Consider the following 16,317-nt stretch of genomic DNA (forward strand, 5'->3'; position numbering starts at 1 on the left):
CAATGTGAAGTTACATTTGGACATAAAGGCTCCACAAAAGTGACTTTTGAGAGTACCTCTTTCTCTGCAAACACAGCCGTTCCAGGACACAGCACCTTGGACCCGCAGCGTTGACACAATACAGACTTGCTGTTCTTCCCGTCCTCAGAAACCAAGTCTGCCCGGTCCATGCTGTCTTTAGCCTGTGGGTTCAGGTCCATCCTGAGCTCTAAGTCCAACACAGGGTTTCTACAGTCAAATAAAACAATATGCAAATCGCAACACTTTTAATCCTGATTCTCAATCGATTCATAATGTTCAAAAATGTATTCAACAAATAAATAAATATCTCTTTATATATATTTTTCATAACAATCACTTTTAAAATATGTTTTTAGGCTATCTCCATGCAACCAGAGAGATATTCTCTAACCTGTTTTGGCAAAGTTTCATTATATCTATTATAGGGTTGTACGGTATACCGGTACTATTATAGTATTGCGGTACTAATGAATCAAAAAACGATACTATATTCTGTTTGAAAAGTACCGGTTCCCCATATGATGGCGTGTCGTCGTCACGTCGTGACATTGCTGGTTTTAGGAACAGAGGAGCATGTTTGGCAGCGCGCACACACGGCGTACTTACAAGCAGACACAGTGTGTAGACAGAAAAGGGAAAATGGACACATTTTGGTGTAAAAAGTAAAGATAAATGTGAAGTTATAACACTGAAACACCCTCAGGAAGAGGTGCTTTAAGGCATGGCTAGCTAGCTAGCAGCTAACGTCCATCTGCAGTCAGCAATGTTTTAGCTACTTCTAAATCACTAATCCTCGCCTTCATGGCGACAAACAGTACGTTTCTTACACGTATCATTATCACTGGAGGACGAGGAATAGCTAAACATGCTTCACTCATACCGTAGCTCACCAGCGTCACAATGTAAACAAATGCCATGGGTGGATCTACACCTGACATCCACTGTAATGATACCAAGTACAGGAGCGTATCTAGTCGATACTACTATGATTACATCGATATTTTTAATCGTCACACAAACTTTTTTCCTTTTTTTAAAATTCATATTATGTTTATAAACTCAGGAAATATGTCCCTGGACACATGAGGACCTTGAATATGACCAATGTATGATCCTGTAACTACTTGGTATCGGATAGATACCTAAATGTGTGGTATCATCCAAAACTAATGTAAACTATCAAACAAGAGAAGAATAAGTGATTATTACATTTTAACAGAAGTGTAGATAGAACATGTTGAAACAGAAAATAAGCAGATGTTAATAGTAAATGAACAAGTAGATTAATAATTATTTTTTTCAGTTTGTCCCTCATAATGTTGACAAAATAATAGAATATAATTGACACAATATTGTACTGCATACATCAGCAGACTAATTAGGAGTCTGTTTGTTTACTTACTACTAAAAGAAAAGTTGTCTAGTATGTTCACTATTTTATTTAAGGACTAAATTGCAATAATAAACATATGTTTAATGTACCCTAACATTTTTTTGTTAAAATGAAAGAGAATAATGACATTTTTTGTGGTCCTCTTTATTTAGAAAAGTACCGAAAAGTATCGAAATACACTACCGTTCAAAAGTTTGGGGTCACCCAAACAATTTGGTGGAATAGCCTTCATTTCTAAGAACAAGAATAGACTGTCGAGTTTCAGATGAAAGTTCTCTTTTTCTGGCCATTTTGAGCGTTTAATTGACCCCACAAATGTGATGCTCCAGAAACTCAATCTGCTCAAAGGAAGGTCAGTTTTGTAGCTTCTGTAACGAGCTAAACTGTTTTCAGATGTGTGAACATGATTGCACAAGGGTTTTCTAATCATCAATTAGCCTTCTGAGCCAATGAGCAAACACATTGTACCATTAGAACACTGGAGTGATAGTTGCTGGAAATGGGCCTCTATACACCTATGTAGATATTGCACCAAAAACCAGACATTTGCAGCTAGAATAGTCATTTACCACATTAGCAATGTATAGAGTGTATTTCTTTAAAGTTAAGACTAGTTTAAAGTTATCTTCATTGAAAATAAGGACATTTCAATGTGACCCCAAACTTTTGAACGGTAGTGTACATTTTGGTACCAGTACCTGTAGTAAAATATTGGTATCGGGACAACCCTAATTTATTATATCAAATGAAACATTACGAGAATTGGTCTGCATCAAGAATCGTGTTGAATTGAGAATCAGTTCTGAATCGAATCGTCACCCCAGGAATCTAAATTAGTCGGTGCTTGAGCAGTGTTGATAACTATCTACTTTAACTAGTTATTTGTTATTATTGTTCTTTTAATAATACATGCTGGTATCATATGTGAATATCTTGTATCTGTTGCAGTTTTAAAAATATACAAATAAAGACTGATATACAGTACAGGCCAAAAGTTTGGACACACCTTCTTATTCAATGTGTTTTCTTTATTTTCATGACTATTTACATTGTAGATTGTCACATCAAAACTATGAATGAACACATGTGGGGTTATGTACTTAACAAAAAAAGGTGAAATAACTGAAAACATGTTTTATATTGTGGTTTCTTCAAAATAGCCACCCTTTGCTCTGATTACTGTTTTGCACACTCTTGGCATTCTCTCCATGAGCTTCAAGAGGTAGTCACCTGAAATGGTTTTCACTTCACAGGTGTCATAGTTTTGATGCCTTCAGTGACAATCTACAATGTAAATAGTCATGAAAATAAAGAAAACACATTGAATGAGAAGGTGTGTCCAAACTTTTGGCCTGTACCGTACGTCAAAATGCCAAATAATGACGCTACTAATCAGCCATGCTGATAATCAGTTGATATCTAATGGAAATGACAGGGCAACACAGAGATGTTATCAGATTAGTACAAGCCGTAAGTCTCAGTTTCAGGCGTCTACACGCACACACTGAGGACAGAGCTTTGAAACTTTTTGCCCTGGCCGACGTTTTCAAAAGTGTGCGTTTTTTCGGACAAAAGTGTGCTTTTGCGTGTGGACAAGAGGCCAAAACGCATAGAAAAATATGAATTCTTAAAGTATCCGAGCTCGTGTGGACATGGCCTTAAATCCTACGTGTCGAAGTCAAGGCCTGCGGGACAGATCCGGCCCGCGAATGAATTACCTATGGATTTGATTAGTATCAGAACCGAACCCGCAGGCCATAGTCGCCTGCTGCTGTTTTGCACGCACCAATACTCCGTCAGTGTTGGCGCTAGGAATCCTGCAGCCACCAAACCGGATCCCCTCAACGCCCTGACTGCGCCTAGAAATTCTGTCCATAAAAGTTATGAACAGAATCGGTGACAAAGGGCAGCCTTGGCGGAGTCCAACCCTCACTGGAAACCTCATATGCACATTTATTCAGTTACCAACATTCATTCACTTTCTTCTTTCCTTCATGGATCTAAACTTTACCGCTGCCGGTATTTTTTTCCCTATATTTTTATTGTAATATTTTCAGAATGTTTTTGTTCTATTTTTGGCCAAAGTAAGAAAAAGAAAACAATCTGAAGTAGTCTTTATTTTTTAGTTTTAATTCCATGTAGTGCTGGGAGATATATGGAATATACTCGATATATCACGGGTTTGTCTCTCTGCGATATAGAAAACGATTCTATCGTGATATTGGAGTATACGTTCTCACGCAGTTGCTTTTAGCTGCGGGCATTACACTACATGCTCTTCTCACTCTTTCTTGTCTCTCCTTCTTACAGAGACATAAACAAGTGCACCTTCTTACATACGTCACATACTGTCACACGTGCAACATCATACACTCTCGCCGAGCAAAGACGTAGCGGCATGGGAAACGTTAGCTGTGGTGCTAGCGGTGCGGTGCGAGTGGTAATACGAGAGAAAGAAAGTGCGAATCTGGTAACAAATGAAGGAAGAATAATTAATTCCCAAGAAAAACAGCAGGGGGGTCCATCTTCTGGCGGTGGTTTGGCTTCAAGCGGGAAGATGTTGAACAGACAACCGTAATATGTCAAGTATGCTGCAAAAGCGTTGCCACAAAAAGTAGCAATACTGCTAATTTGTAGCATCATTTGAAAAGTCACCCGCTACAGAATGAGGAGTGCTTGAAACTCTGCATGTCAACATCTCCGGCCGGTGCCACACCAACAAAATGCCCAAGCAACCATTTCCACATCAACACCGTATGAAAAAAATAGTCTACAACAGAAGGAGATAACGTCCGCAGTAACCTACCACATAGCGAAGGACATACACTATATTATTTCATATTATGCAGCTCATTTTTATTTGACACTTATTGAAATATCTTGTGTGACATCATGCACAAAAGTGCACTTTATTTGTTTTAAAACATTGCAGTGGCGTTCTGTACAAAAAGTGGACTTTAGTGTTGTTTGGATATGTCATCTTAGTGACATCATGCACAAAAGTGCACTAATAGCTTGTTTTAAAATGTCTCTGACAATCTTGCAATTTCTGTTTTGAAATGACATGAATGTTTGTGCCACTGCTTGATAACTGTTTAATAGTTTTGGTAAATTTACTTAGTTGTGGTTTCCCTCTCTGCATGAAAGCTTAAAATGAGCATATATTAATGCAGTATGAAGAAGATTGTTTTAATGTAGACACATAGAATCATCAAACTGCTGTGATTATATGCATCAAGTGTTCATTCAAGTCTAAGGCAAAATATTGAGATATATATCGTGTATCGTGACATGGCCTAAAAATATTGAGATATTAAAAAAAGGCCATATCGCCCAATCCTTACGCTGCGGGTATTTTTTTTCTATATTTTTACTGTAATATTTTCAGAATGTGTTTGTTCTATTTTTGGCCGACGTAAGACCAAAAAACAATCTAAAGTTGAACAATTCCATGAATTTAATAGTCCGGTCCGGCGTGCGCACAGATTTTCCTCCAAGCGGCCCCAGAGCTAAAATGAGTTTGACACCCCTGCCTTAGATTAACTTTCGGTTTCGATGGATTGAAGCCAAAGCAACAGGATGAACACATTCACGTGAGCATGGCGACGTCTTCAGACAACGTTACGCCCCTGCCTTTAGCGAGCATGATCTTCTCTCCAGCAGTTATAATGCTCATGTTTGTACTTTAGTAGTTAAGTTTCACTTCTAGTCTGCTCGTGAGATCCAAACTGTCGGTCGAAGAAAAGAACAACTAAACAGGAAGCCTGAACAGTCATTCTTTATGTACACTCCGCTTTCTCTAACACTTAACACTTTCTGGACAGGTAACAGTTTTGTATCATTACGTGCATAACAAAACGACTCTTTAAAGGACGACATACGCTTGTAGATCATAATAATTTAGAGTATGATTAAAAACCACCCTGGTGTCACTTCGAATTCATTTCTTACTTTGCCATAACGGCGAACGCCAACACGAAATACGTGTACATTTAGACATCATACACTCATACAATTTTAAGAAGACAACAAATACGTACCTAAGAAAATGAAAAAATGTAACCGCCCACGACTAAATATATATAAAAAAATCTGATAGGTTAGCTAAAGCGAGTGTAGCATTTCGGGCTGGGGTTGAGCGTTACAGCTGTCACGCCAATTTTCTTCCCATTACAAAAACCTTCCTGGCCCCCATTTACTTCCGGGGTCATTTCCGATTACGTCATTTCCTCTTACGTACGTAATTTCCTCTTACTGCCCGTCGCTGGGTTTTTTTTAAATTTTTATAAAATAGTCATTTCCTCTTACGTCATTGACCACGATCGATAGAATCGATATAATCCAAATCTCCTGAAAATGGTGGTGTCACTGAATGATATTCGTCTTTATCTTTCCCAGGGGACTTATGTCAAACACCAGCAGGCTTCGAAACATTTCAAGCGGAGTGTTAGGGCCGCTGCTGGGAACTTCTGTCTTCGTGGTAACGTGCAAAAAATATTAATTAATATATAATACTGTTAAATGTCTGTACTACTTTAAATCAACATTATTGTTGAAACCATTTCACTAATATGAATTAATATATAATAATGTTAAATGTCTGTACTTTAAATCAACATTATTGTTGAAACCATTTCACTAATATTAATTAATATATAATACTGTTAAATGTCTGTCTTCCTTTTTTTCTCTTTCTATCCCCTCCTGCTCCGGCCCGGCTGCACCAAATGATAATATAAATACATTTAATAAAGTCAAAATACAAATAAGGCAACAATTGAAGTATCCTACACTTCTCTTTTGTAAAGTAAATCTGAACAGCCGATATGGGCATTTACATCTACTATATGATCATCTACATCTACTATATGATTTGCCTGACAAGCTGGGCAGGACATTATTAAAAAAAATAAAAAATGTCTACTACTTTAAATCAACATTATTGTTGAAACCATTTCACTAATATTAATTAATATATTATACTGTTAAATGTCTGTACTTTAAATCAACATTATTGTTGAAAGCATTTCACTACAATATTGTGTGTGCTGTGTAGAAGAGGTCCTGTACCATGGGAACAGAAGGGTCATTTGGACAGAGGAGGAGAAAGTGGCTGTGTTAACCGAAGCCCATGCATGCAGGCCATTTTGGACCACGGAGGATGCAAGCGAAGATTGCTCCCCGGTTTTATTGGCGGTCCATCACAAAGGACACATTGGATTGGGTAAGCAAGCTCCTAGAAGGAAGATATTTGCTTTTAATTTTTATTTTTAGTTGAAACATTCAGGTTAGTAGTTAGTAGTAGGTCGCAAAGTGTTGTGGAATCAAATCATATCTACAATATTTTTCCCTTTATTACTGCTTTTAGGTGCGCACATGTCCTGACTGCCAGCGCTTTGAAAAATGAAAGACCGAGGCGCCTGAGCTGAAGCCCATCAAGGTCGTATCACCTTGGTACATGGTTGGTGAGTGGCTTTATTCACACATCCCTCACCTTTTCACGCACAACTATACAAAAACATTCCCAAAAAAGACAGCAGCCAATGTGAAGGAGGTATTCTTTATATTTTGGTGTTTCACTTACCCATGGCCATAATCAGAAAGGGAAAAAGCCACTAAAGTGCATAATTTATATATATATATATATATATACATATATATATATATATATATATATATATATATATATATATATATAGAAGAGTAGGTTAAACTTCCCCCACAATGATGTGGAACACAGTATCAAATTACAAAAATATTTGGTTGCAATTATTGCTTCCAGAGATATTCCTATCCATCACATTTCCAGTATTGATGTTGACGGCTCTTTTCATCAATTTAGTAGATTATTACAAAGTAGAGAAATTTTTTTTTCATTACACAATTATTACATGTGCTCAGAAAAAATACTATTTTCTATTTTTAGTACTCCCTCTGGCTCTGTACGGACACTACTTTTCACTACAGTGTGGTAAGTATTTAGATATTTAAAAGATTTCAAAATAAGTGGCTCTGAGAGGTAAAAATAATTAACTCATTGTTATATCTGCTCTAGCTGGACATGCAGTCAATCCGGCGTTGGTGGTGTGTCCTTCTAATGGAGCGCTTTGGCATTGAAGGGTAGGACAACTTCTTGAAATATCTGCTGTATTGTTTATCATGATTAGTAACTGCCTGCGATGAGGTGGCGACTTGTCCAGGGTGTACCCTGCCTTCCGCCCGAATGCAGCTGAGATAGGCTACAGCGACCCCCCGCGACCCCAAAAAGGGACAAGCGGTAGAAAATGGATGGATGGATGGATTAGTAACTGTAATCTGAAGAGCTTTTCTTCAATTTCCCCAAAGGCATGGCCAGAGGTTCTGTTATTGGACAGACAAGGCGAGCGGCCTATTGCAGGGCATTCTTTAGCCAGTCTTTAGGGTATCCAGAAACTCAGTCCAGGCCATCGACTGCGTCATCAAAGATTAACTGAATACAGTACTGGTAGGCCATGACACAAAAGTGAATAAATTGTATCATACCTATGTTGCTCCATAAAAAAAAAGATTGGAGAAATATGTAAGCTGGGGGAAAAATAACTGGTTCAAAAATAATAATCTAATAACCTTTATTGGTTTGTACCTTGATGTGGTTTAAGAGCTTTTCACTATAACATGTCTACTTCTGAGGTGACCACCACTTGTGATTATAATTGACGCTTTGTCCTTTATCTGTGTTCCCTATTATTTAGGTGCAGCTCGCGCAATGTTTGGAACAAAACATTTGTAGACAATAAAAAAACATTTTACATTGCAGTTTTTTGCCTCATTTTAAAGTCTTGAAGAAATACCCAAGGTTTTTCTTTATTATTATGTTCTTATTCTAAATATTGTCGTTTGTCTGACCACGGGTCATCTGACTTCACTGAGGTACATATGTGCACATAAATGTCATTTTAATTTAGTTCACTTACACAGAGAACTAAAAAAAAACTGAATTTAACGAATAAATTTAGTTTTAATAAAGTTTAATAATGTTGATTGATAATTAATTAACTTATTGTACACTGTTATTAATTTCCGCATATGTCCACGAGTCAAATGTGCAGTCAGGAATATCCTCAAATTAATTTGTCAGATTAATACTTGTCCGATTAATACAGACGTTTTGTTAACGCTGTATTATAAAAAAGAGTCAAACGAAGTGCTATCGATCGCTGTCAAAGACGTAAGAGGAAATGACGTAAGCGGAAATGACCCCGGAAGTAAATGGGTGCTAGGAAGGTTTTTGTAATGGGAAGAAAATTGGCGTGACACCGCCCAGTAAATAGGCTCGACTGAAAACAATTCCTCCACAGCGATTCCTTCCAGGATTATTTACTGTGCGTGAGACATTTGTTATTTTTTACTGATTTTAACAGCCCTATGTCCACAATAACAAAAAAACTAAAATAACTAAATCGATTAAATAATATGTATATAGGGTTTTGCATATATTAGTACAATAGTTACCGCCCAGTAAATAGGCTCGACTGAAAACAATTCCTCCACAAGGATTTGTTCCGGGATTATTTACTGTGCGTGAGACAATTGTTATTTTGTACTGATTTTAACAGCCCTATGTCCACAATAAAAAAACAAAAACTAAAATAACTAAATCGATGAAATAATATGGAGTTTCGCATTCATTAGTACAATAAAAATAAGAAAAAAATTGCAGTTGTTTACATTACGATAAGAAATACTTAGCTCGGGGGTCAGCAACCCGCGGCTCTTTAGTGCCGTCCCAGTGGCTCCCTGGAGCATTTTTAAAAAAAGGTTTGAAAATGGAAAACGATGAGTAAAAAATATTTTTTTAGTTTTAGTATGTTTTTTGTCTGAGGACAAACATGACACAAACCTTCCCAATTATTAGAAAGCCTACTGTTGAATATGTTTGTGCGTATGGTTCACTGATGAGACTATTTGGTCAATATAATGTTGTCCTACTAATTTCGGCGGTTCTTGAACTCACCATAGTGTGGACTGTGACGCAACAGTTTGTTTACATGTAAAATCTTCCACTCCTCTTTGTCTCATTTTGTCCACCAAACGTTTCATGCTGTGCGTGAATGCCCAAAGGTGAGCTTTGTTGATGTTATTGACTTGTTGGAGTGCTAATCAGGCATATTTGGTCAGTGCATGACTGCAGGCCATACTTGCCAACCTTGAGACCTCCGATACTCCCCCCCCCCCTCCCCGGGGGGGAGTATATTTACAGCTAGAATTCACCAACTCAAGTATTTCATATATATATATATATATATATATATATATATATATATATATATAAATATATAAATATATATATATATGTATATTTATATATATATATATATATATATATATATATATATATATATTTATATATATTGTAGATAATGCATATGTTTAAGAGCTATTTCTTTATTCATAATCATGTTTGAATCAGCTCATTTCTTTCCTTAATTTTACTCTGTATACTAGTTTCTCTTTGTCTTCAGATTGCCTGGTTAGATAGGGTCGTAAACCATCAGGAATGTGAACACAACCCCCAAGTCTCTCTTCTTATCAGTGTTGGGGGGAGGGGAAAGGCGGGCTTTCTTTGTGTGAAAAGAGTTGCTTTTGGCCTGTGGAATGCCAGATCAACTTGGGCTACGCATTTGGATGTGTTGTTCGAGGCTGGTCTCTATTCTCAAATATTTGACAATAAAATTAGAAAATACCTATTCTGTGATTGGTGTATATTCGAGATCAGTTTATGTGTCATCTAAGTAACTTGGGACTGACCAGCGTTTTACATCCCACTTGGAGGAACATCTGGTCAAACGCAACAATTTGGGGGCTCGTCCGGGATGACACGCTGACAATTGGACCTTCTCTTGCAATCTTCTGGACAGACTCACATGGCCAAAACATAATTCAAGGTAAGCAGAACCTTTCTTTTTAGATAAAATCTGCATTAGGAGTCTGCCCAGAAGTCTGTAAGTTAAACACTGCTTTGTACCGCAGACACAGAATGGTGATTTTGATAGATTGATTGCATTTTTGCCGAGCCTGCCATTGCATTAAAATTGTAAATAGGTGGTCAACTCACGCCATTGTGTCTCGATTACCGTGACGGGCAGTTTCATTGACGAGTGAACTAATAGTTGGGTGTGGCTCACCCTGGGTAGTTGGTCGCCGCCTAAAAGAGTAACGGGTTAAAGGCCCTCGTATGATATGGAGGTTAGAGGCCTGCATATTGCACGATAAATTGCACGGGTTAGAGTTAGAGGCTCTAGCTGCGTATTGTACGAAAAATTACGGGGTTAAAGGCCGCCGTATGGTTTGTGGGTTAAAGGCCTTCAGGGGTTCGAGGCCCTTCTGAAAAAAATAGACACAATGGCCACTGAGTGTGACAGACAGGAATGTGATGGCGGTCGGGGAGGAATGTGATGAATCATTACTGTGTAATGATCAATTGAATGGACGGTTGTCGACAATAAAATTAGCAAGTAGAGTTTAAAAAGAAAAAAAGAGAACGTTCCTTGAAAGGGTTAAGAGGGAGTTTACAATACTCGAAAAGTTGTGAACTCAAACGTCAGGTAAAATAAAAAATAAAATAAAAAAGTAACTGGAAGTTTTATGGTAAAGTGAAACGCAGAGAGAGTGCTTACGTGTGTGTGTGTGTGTGTGTGCGTAGGGCTGTAGGCACTTGCTTGTGTGTGCGTGAGTGCTTACACGTGCTTGTGTGTGTGTGTGCGCTGGTGAAAATGGCCAAGGAGTGTGACAGACAAGAATGTGATGACGGCTGGGGAAAATGTGATGAATGGTTATCGTTCAATGATCAATTGAATGTGCTTTTGGTAACAATGGAGTCCGCGGGGAGAGACAAAAAGGAACGAAGTAAAGTAGTTAAGGAGATGACTCGAGCACAGGGCGAGGAACCTAACGGGTTAAAAGAAGGCTTACAGAACTTATGTGCTCGAGAATATAAGCGTTTGACGAATGAGAAAAGGAAGCTAGAGGGAATTCGAGTAAGCGGGAGTTACATGGAAAAAAGAAAAGCTGCTAAAGAAATGAAAACAATTGAGATAAACATGAAAAAATGGATTGACTGGTCTTTCGCCTGTCGCGCATGCGCAAGACAATTCAAACGACCCGCCCAGACTTTGACTAAGCCACCGCCCTATGACGTAAAGCCGGAGGCGTCTTTATACCCACTTTTGACAGTCACAGGAGGAGCCCTGGTGGTCGAAACAGAAACAAAGCTCTCTGGTCCACCCCCTACTCCTGTGACAAATGAGGGCGGTGCTCACACAGCCTCTCTAAGATTGAACCCTCCTCCAAAACTAATGCTGTCTCCTGAGTGTAAATCACCTCTGGTGCCTAAGCCCCAAAATAACAGCCACCCAGCGGAAAACCTCCCGAATATGCCTAATCTTACTAGACAGCAGATAATGCATGAGTCAATGCAGAACTCCTCACTTTACACGCCAGACCATTTTGTTGCCATAAACAAATGCCCTCCCCCAGTAGATGACAGTCTCTCACGTGCACATCAGACATTCTCGAACAACACACAACAGAGCCAGACTTTGTGGTCTCCTGTAACTGTTAATGGCTCAATGGAAGGCTACATTGACCAACACCCACATGAACCACATGCATACAACACACAACAGAGCCAGACTTTGTGGTCTCCTGTAACTGTTAATGGCTCAATGGAAGGCTACATTGACCAACACCCACATGAACCACATGCATACAACACACGCTTAAAAAAAAAGCTGGAGGGACACGCATATCCACTTTTTCCTGATAATAGCGGCAGATTCCAATATAAGCCTTTTGCTGTTGCAGACATACAGGCCATCGTTGACAAACTCCCACCTGTGTCTGAAGGTGGGAGTCTTTGGCTTAATACGTTAGACAAACTAACAGCAGGATACACACTCTCAGTAGGAGACTTTAGGGGCATTTTGTATCGTTGTGTTTCCACGCAAGATGGCCAAAACATGGAAAAACAAGCAGGATTAATGGCTGAACCTCAGACCCTGCCAATAACACCATACATTCACGACATAGCTACTGCTATGCGCAGTCTCTTTCCTCTTCCGTGTCAAAATGCCACACCCACTTATCAGTGGAAAGATGGTGAGTCACCTTATGTATTCATAAGTCAAGCTAAAGAGCAATGGTCACGTGCTACAGGTGTGCACCCCAGTAAAGAAGGGGAACACCGACAGTTTTTTAGACGAGCCGTACTTGACGCAATGCCAACTGTGGTGAAAAAAAGGATGGATGCTAATCCTGATATACCAGGAGCTGACGGTGCTACCTGGGAGAGGCACCTTATCCACCACATGCAGAATTGGACTAAGCAAGGTGAAAATGATAAGGCTGAGGACAGAGCAGTAAGGAAACAACTCCTTAATTTACAAATTGATGTAGCAAAAATGTCTAAAGACCCTAAAGGTCACAAATCTGCTAAAGTGTATTCGGCAACGGGTGAACTTGCTTTTGAACTACAAAAGATGGAGGAAAGAATCCTCAATAAACTTGAAACCAGACCCTCAGGCTCAGGTGGTGGACGCGGCGTTTCAAAGTCAATCCGGGGAAGAAACTGTTTCAACTGTGACCAGCCTGGTCACTGGAGCCGAGACTGTCCGAGTATTTCCGAACAGGAATGGTTCCGTCGTGCCGGCAGACGAACACGAGGTCGTGGCAGAGGGCACCCACAGCAGAGCTCCTCCCAACAGCAGCCACAACAACAGCAACAATACCACGCCCCCAGGTCCGCCTTAGCGCCTGGCGCCTCCGCCTACTTCCTGGGTGACGACGTGGACCAAGGGGGGGTCTTCTGAAGCTGCCCACAGCAGGAGCCACAGCAGGAAATACAGACAGGCCCCCTGCTGGACATAGTTGTCAATGGACAATGTTATCAGTTCATGATTGACACTGGCGCTACACATTCACTTTTGAATGCAGTAGTTCCAAAGAAACTGTGTGCTTCCTTTTTAAAGGTTGAAGGCTTTGCTGGGGTCACAAGGATGTTACCTGTCACCAAACCACTTCCGGTTCAGATTGCTGGACACTCGCTAAAGCATCCCTTCGTGGTTGATCATCACACACCTTGCCTGCTCGGTAATGATCTGCTTTACAAACTGTACCCTGACATCCAATATCGCACAGAAGGAACCTTCCTGGTGTTACCTGACGGCACTATCACCAAGCTGCGACACCACTATAAAGGCTCCTCCATGTTTGTGCTCATGCCTCAACCTGAGGTACCACAAATGGCGGACATCTACTGGACACGCCTCCTCCCGGAAACAAGTGAAGGACAAGGGCTGCTCCTGCTCTTCTATCAGTGGAAGCCCTGGCTGACCGAGCTGCGTCCGTATGTACCACCACCTGATCCGCCACATGTCACCTTATATTATGATCGCCAATCTGATGAAAGTTACCAAGAAGGTTTTGACACCATAGCAGGGAAAGAGTGGCCTTTGGCCTACACTCACATCTATGCTGGAGCTCAGGGTGTGTCCGCCCATGTCGATTTCACTCCTCAACAGAAAAAATGGTATAAAATGGACGCTACGGCAGTCCCACATTGTTCTCTTGCTCTTTGTCCCGCCTACCAAGCCAAGGACTTGGGTCCAATGACAAAACAGGGAGTATCTGCCACTGATTGGGTAGACACCCAAATACCACACTTACAACATTCTGACTCAGTTGATATGTTTCGTATCTCCTGCTCTCAGACTGCTGACCTCGGGGTTCTACAACATCTTCAGGTCGCTCGAGAGCATGGGCAAGAACGAACAGACCATCCTGAAGCTGCTGACATGTTAAACACCCTCCCACTGACCGTTTGGTCTCAAGGTCCCACAGATGTTGGTCTTGCTGTCAATGCGTCCCCTGTCTCTGTCAAAATTGACACCAGTAGTGTGGTACATGTCAGACAATACCCACAAAAACAACAAGCCATAGATGGCATTACAGATACCATCTCAGGCCTTAAACAATCTGGAGTATTGGAACCCTCCAACTCTAAATGGAACACACCTATTTTGCCTGTTCCAAAAACTGGCACCTCTGTGTACCGGATGGTACACGATCTTAGGGCCGTTAATGACGTCACAGTGACCCCTCCCATACCTGTTCCTAACCCTTACACAGCACTCACCCATCTGACCACTGCACACTGTTATTTCTCTGTCATTGACCTAGCGAATGCTTTCTTTTGCATCCCTATCGCTGAATGCATCAAACATGTCTTTGCTTTCACCTTTCAAGGTCAAAAGCTGCAGTACTCCCGCCTCCCACAAGGTTGGAAACTGTCGCCTGGCCTTTTCAACCAGCAATTACGAGACGATCTGGCCTCAGTGGAGCTTTTTGACGACACATTTGTTGTCCAGTATGTAGATGACATACTCATCGCTGCTTCTTCTCCTACCTCATGCCTGGCGGCCACCCTAGCTGTTCTTCAGCGTCTGGCCTCAACAGGATACAAGGTCTCTCGTAAGAAATTGCAGGTTGCCCGTTCCCTTGTTCATTTCATGGGGCGGGAGATCTCCTCAACGGGGGTCTCCCTGTCCCCTGACCATCGCCAGTCTATCCTATGTCATCCTAAACCTTCTTCTGTCAAACAATTACAGTCCTTCCTTGGATTGGCTGGTTTCAGCCGCTCCTACATTCCTTGTTTTTCCTTGAAAACAGCTCCTCTTCGTGCCCTCCTCCGCACTGCTGGAGTCCGCAACTCAAATGCTGCCCTCCAGTGGACGGTTGAGGCCGAACAAGCTTTCATTGACCTCAAGCAACATTTGTCTTCTGCTTCTGCCCTTGCAGTACCAGACTACAAACTACCCTTCTACTTAGATGTTTCTGAGAGTGAAGGTACTGCTAACGCTGTCCTTTTTCAGAAACCTGAAGGGGGAGGTATAGGGGGAACGCGTTGCGTTTTAACCTACACCAGCATTCTGCTTGACCTATCTGAACTTCGACATCACACATGCTCGCAACATGCTTCCACTTTGGCAAAACTGATTGACAAAACGGCACACATTGTCATGGGACACCCACTTACAGTACTGACAAACCACACTGTCATTGCATATGTATCATCACATTTGTTTACCATGACGCCACTCAAACAACGCAGACTCATGAAAATTTTGCAACAACCTCACATAACTTTTACACACGAAGGAATCAACATGGCTGATAACATAAATAGTGGAGAACTACATCACTGTGAGGAGAGAGTTGCTTTGACTGAAAAGATAAGACCAGACCTGTTGACCACACCCATCCCAGGCTCCCACTGGCTGTTCACGGACGGCTGTTGTTTCAGACATCCTCTAAAGGGATTGCAGGCAGCTTGGTCAGTGGTACAGCAGTCCAGCTCAGGAGAATGGGAGACCTTGGCCACCCAGACACTTGACGAACAGCTGTCGGCACAAAGAGCTGAACTTGTGGCTTTGACAGAAGCCCTAAAGCAAGGAAAAGACTACGAAGTGACTATCTTTACAGACTCGGCTTATGCCTTCATGTCAGCTGTCATTGACCTTCCTAAATGGAAGAGAAATGGCTTCCTGACTGCTGAAGGACATCCGATTAAATACAAGACAGAAATGGAAGCACTGGAAACAGCGCTGCTCCTACCTAAAAGGATAGCTATTGTCAAGTGCAAGGGACACAGTAAGGAAAAAGGGACAGTAACTGATGGTAACAACTTTGCTGACTCCGTAGCTAAGCAAACTGCTGGCTATGACAAGACTGGAATTATCATGACTGCCACTGCCTGCCAGACAGAACTCCTACCTGCCCTGTCTGATAATGAAATCAGAAAACATCAGGAGCAGGCCTCACCACAAGAGAAAACTTTGTGGCTGAGAAGAGGCGCTAGACAAGACCCG

General features: G+C 40.9%; 1 protein-coding gene and 1 long non-coding RNA gene across 3 annotated transcripts in view; one reads left to right on the forward strand and one right to left on the reverse strand.

The window, feature by feature from the left end:
* The window catches only part of LOC133655398 (guanine nucleotide exchange factor MSS4-like), a 10,369-nt gene extending 4,766 nt beyond the window's left edge, over positions 1-5,603 (reverse strand). The window contains exons 1-2 of one of the 2 annotated variants that reach the window (XM_062055523.1): positions 5,455-5,603; positions 57-208 (exon numbers count right to left, since the gene is read on the reverse strand). In XM_062055523.1, coding sequence (XP_061911507.1) covers positions 57-200 — 144 coding nt within the window. In that variant the 5' untranslated portion in view covers positions 201-208; positions 5,455-5,603. Of the gene's footprint in view, positions 1-56; positions 229-5,454 lie in introns of both variants that reach the window. The other variant, XM_062055532.1, reaches the window with a different exon arrangement.
* Positions 5,604-5,749: 146 nt separating this feature from the next.
* LOC133655410 (uncharacterized) lies at positions 5,750-8,129 on the forward strand. The gene is made up of 5 exons (XR_009826995.1): positions 5,750-5,894; positions 6,471-6,638; positions 6,783-6,879; positions 7,341-7,385; positions 7,470-8,129. It is a non-coding gene; the product is annotated as an uncharacterized LOC133655410 (long non-coding RNA).
* Positions 8,130-16,317: the final 8,188 nt, after the last annotated feature.

This window comes from Entelurus aequoreus, linkage group LG01 (assembly GCF_033978785.1).
Source record: "Entelurus aequoreus isolate RoL-2023_Sb linkage group LG01, RoL_Eaeq_v1.1, whole genome shotgun sequence".
Lineage (NCBI taxonomy): Eukaryota > Metazoa > Chordata > Actinopteri > Syngnathiformes > Syngnathidae > Entelurus > Entelurus aequoreus.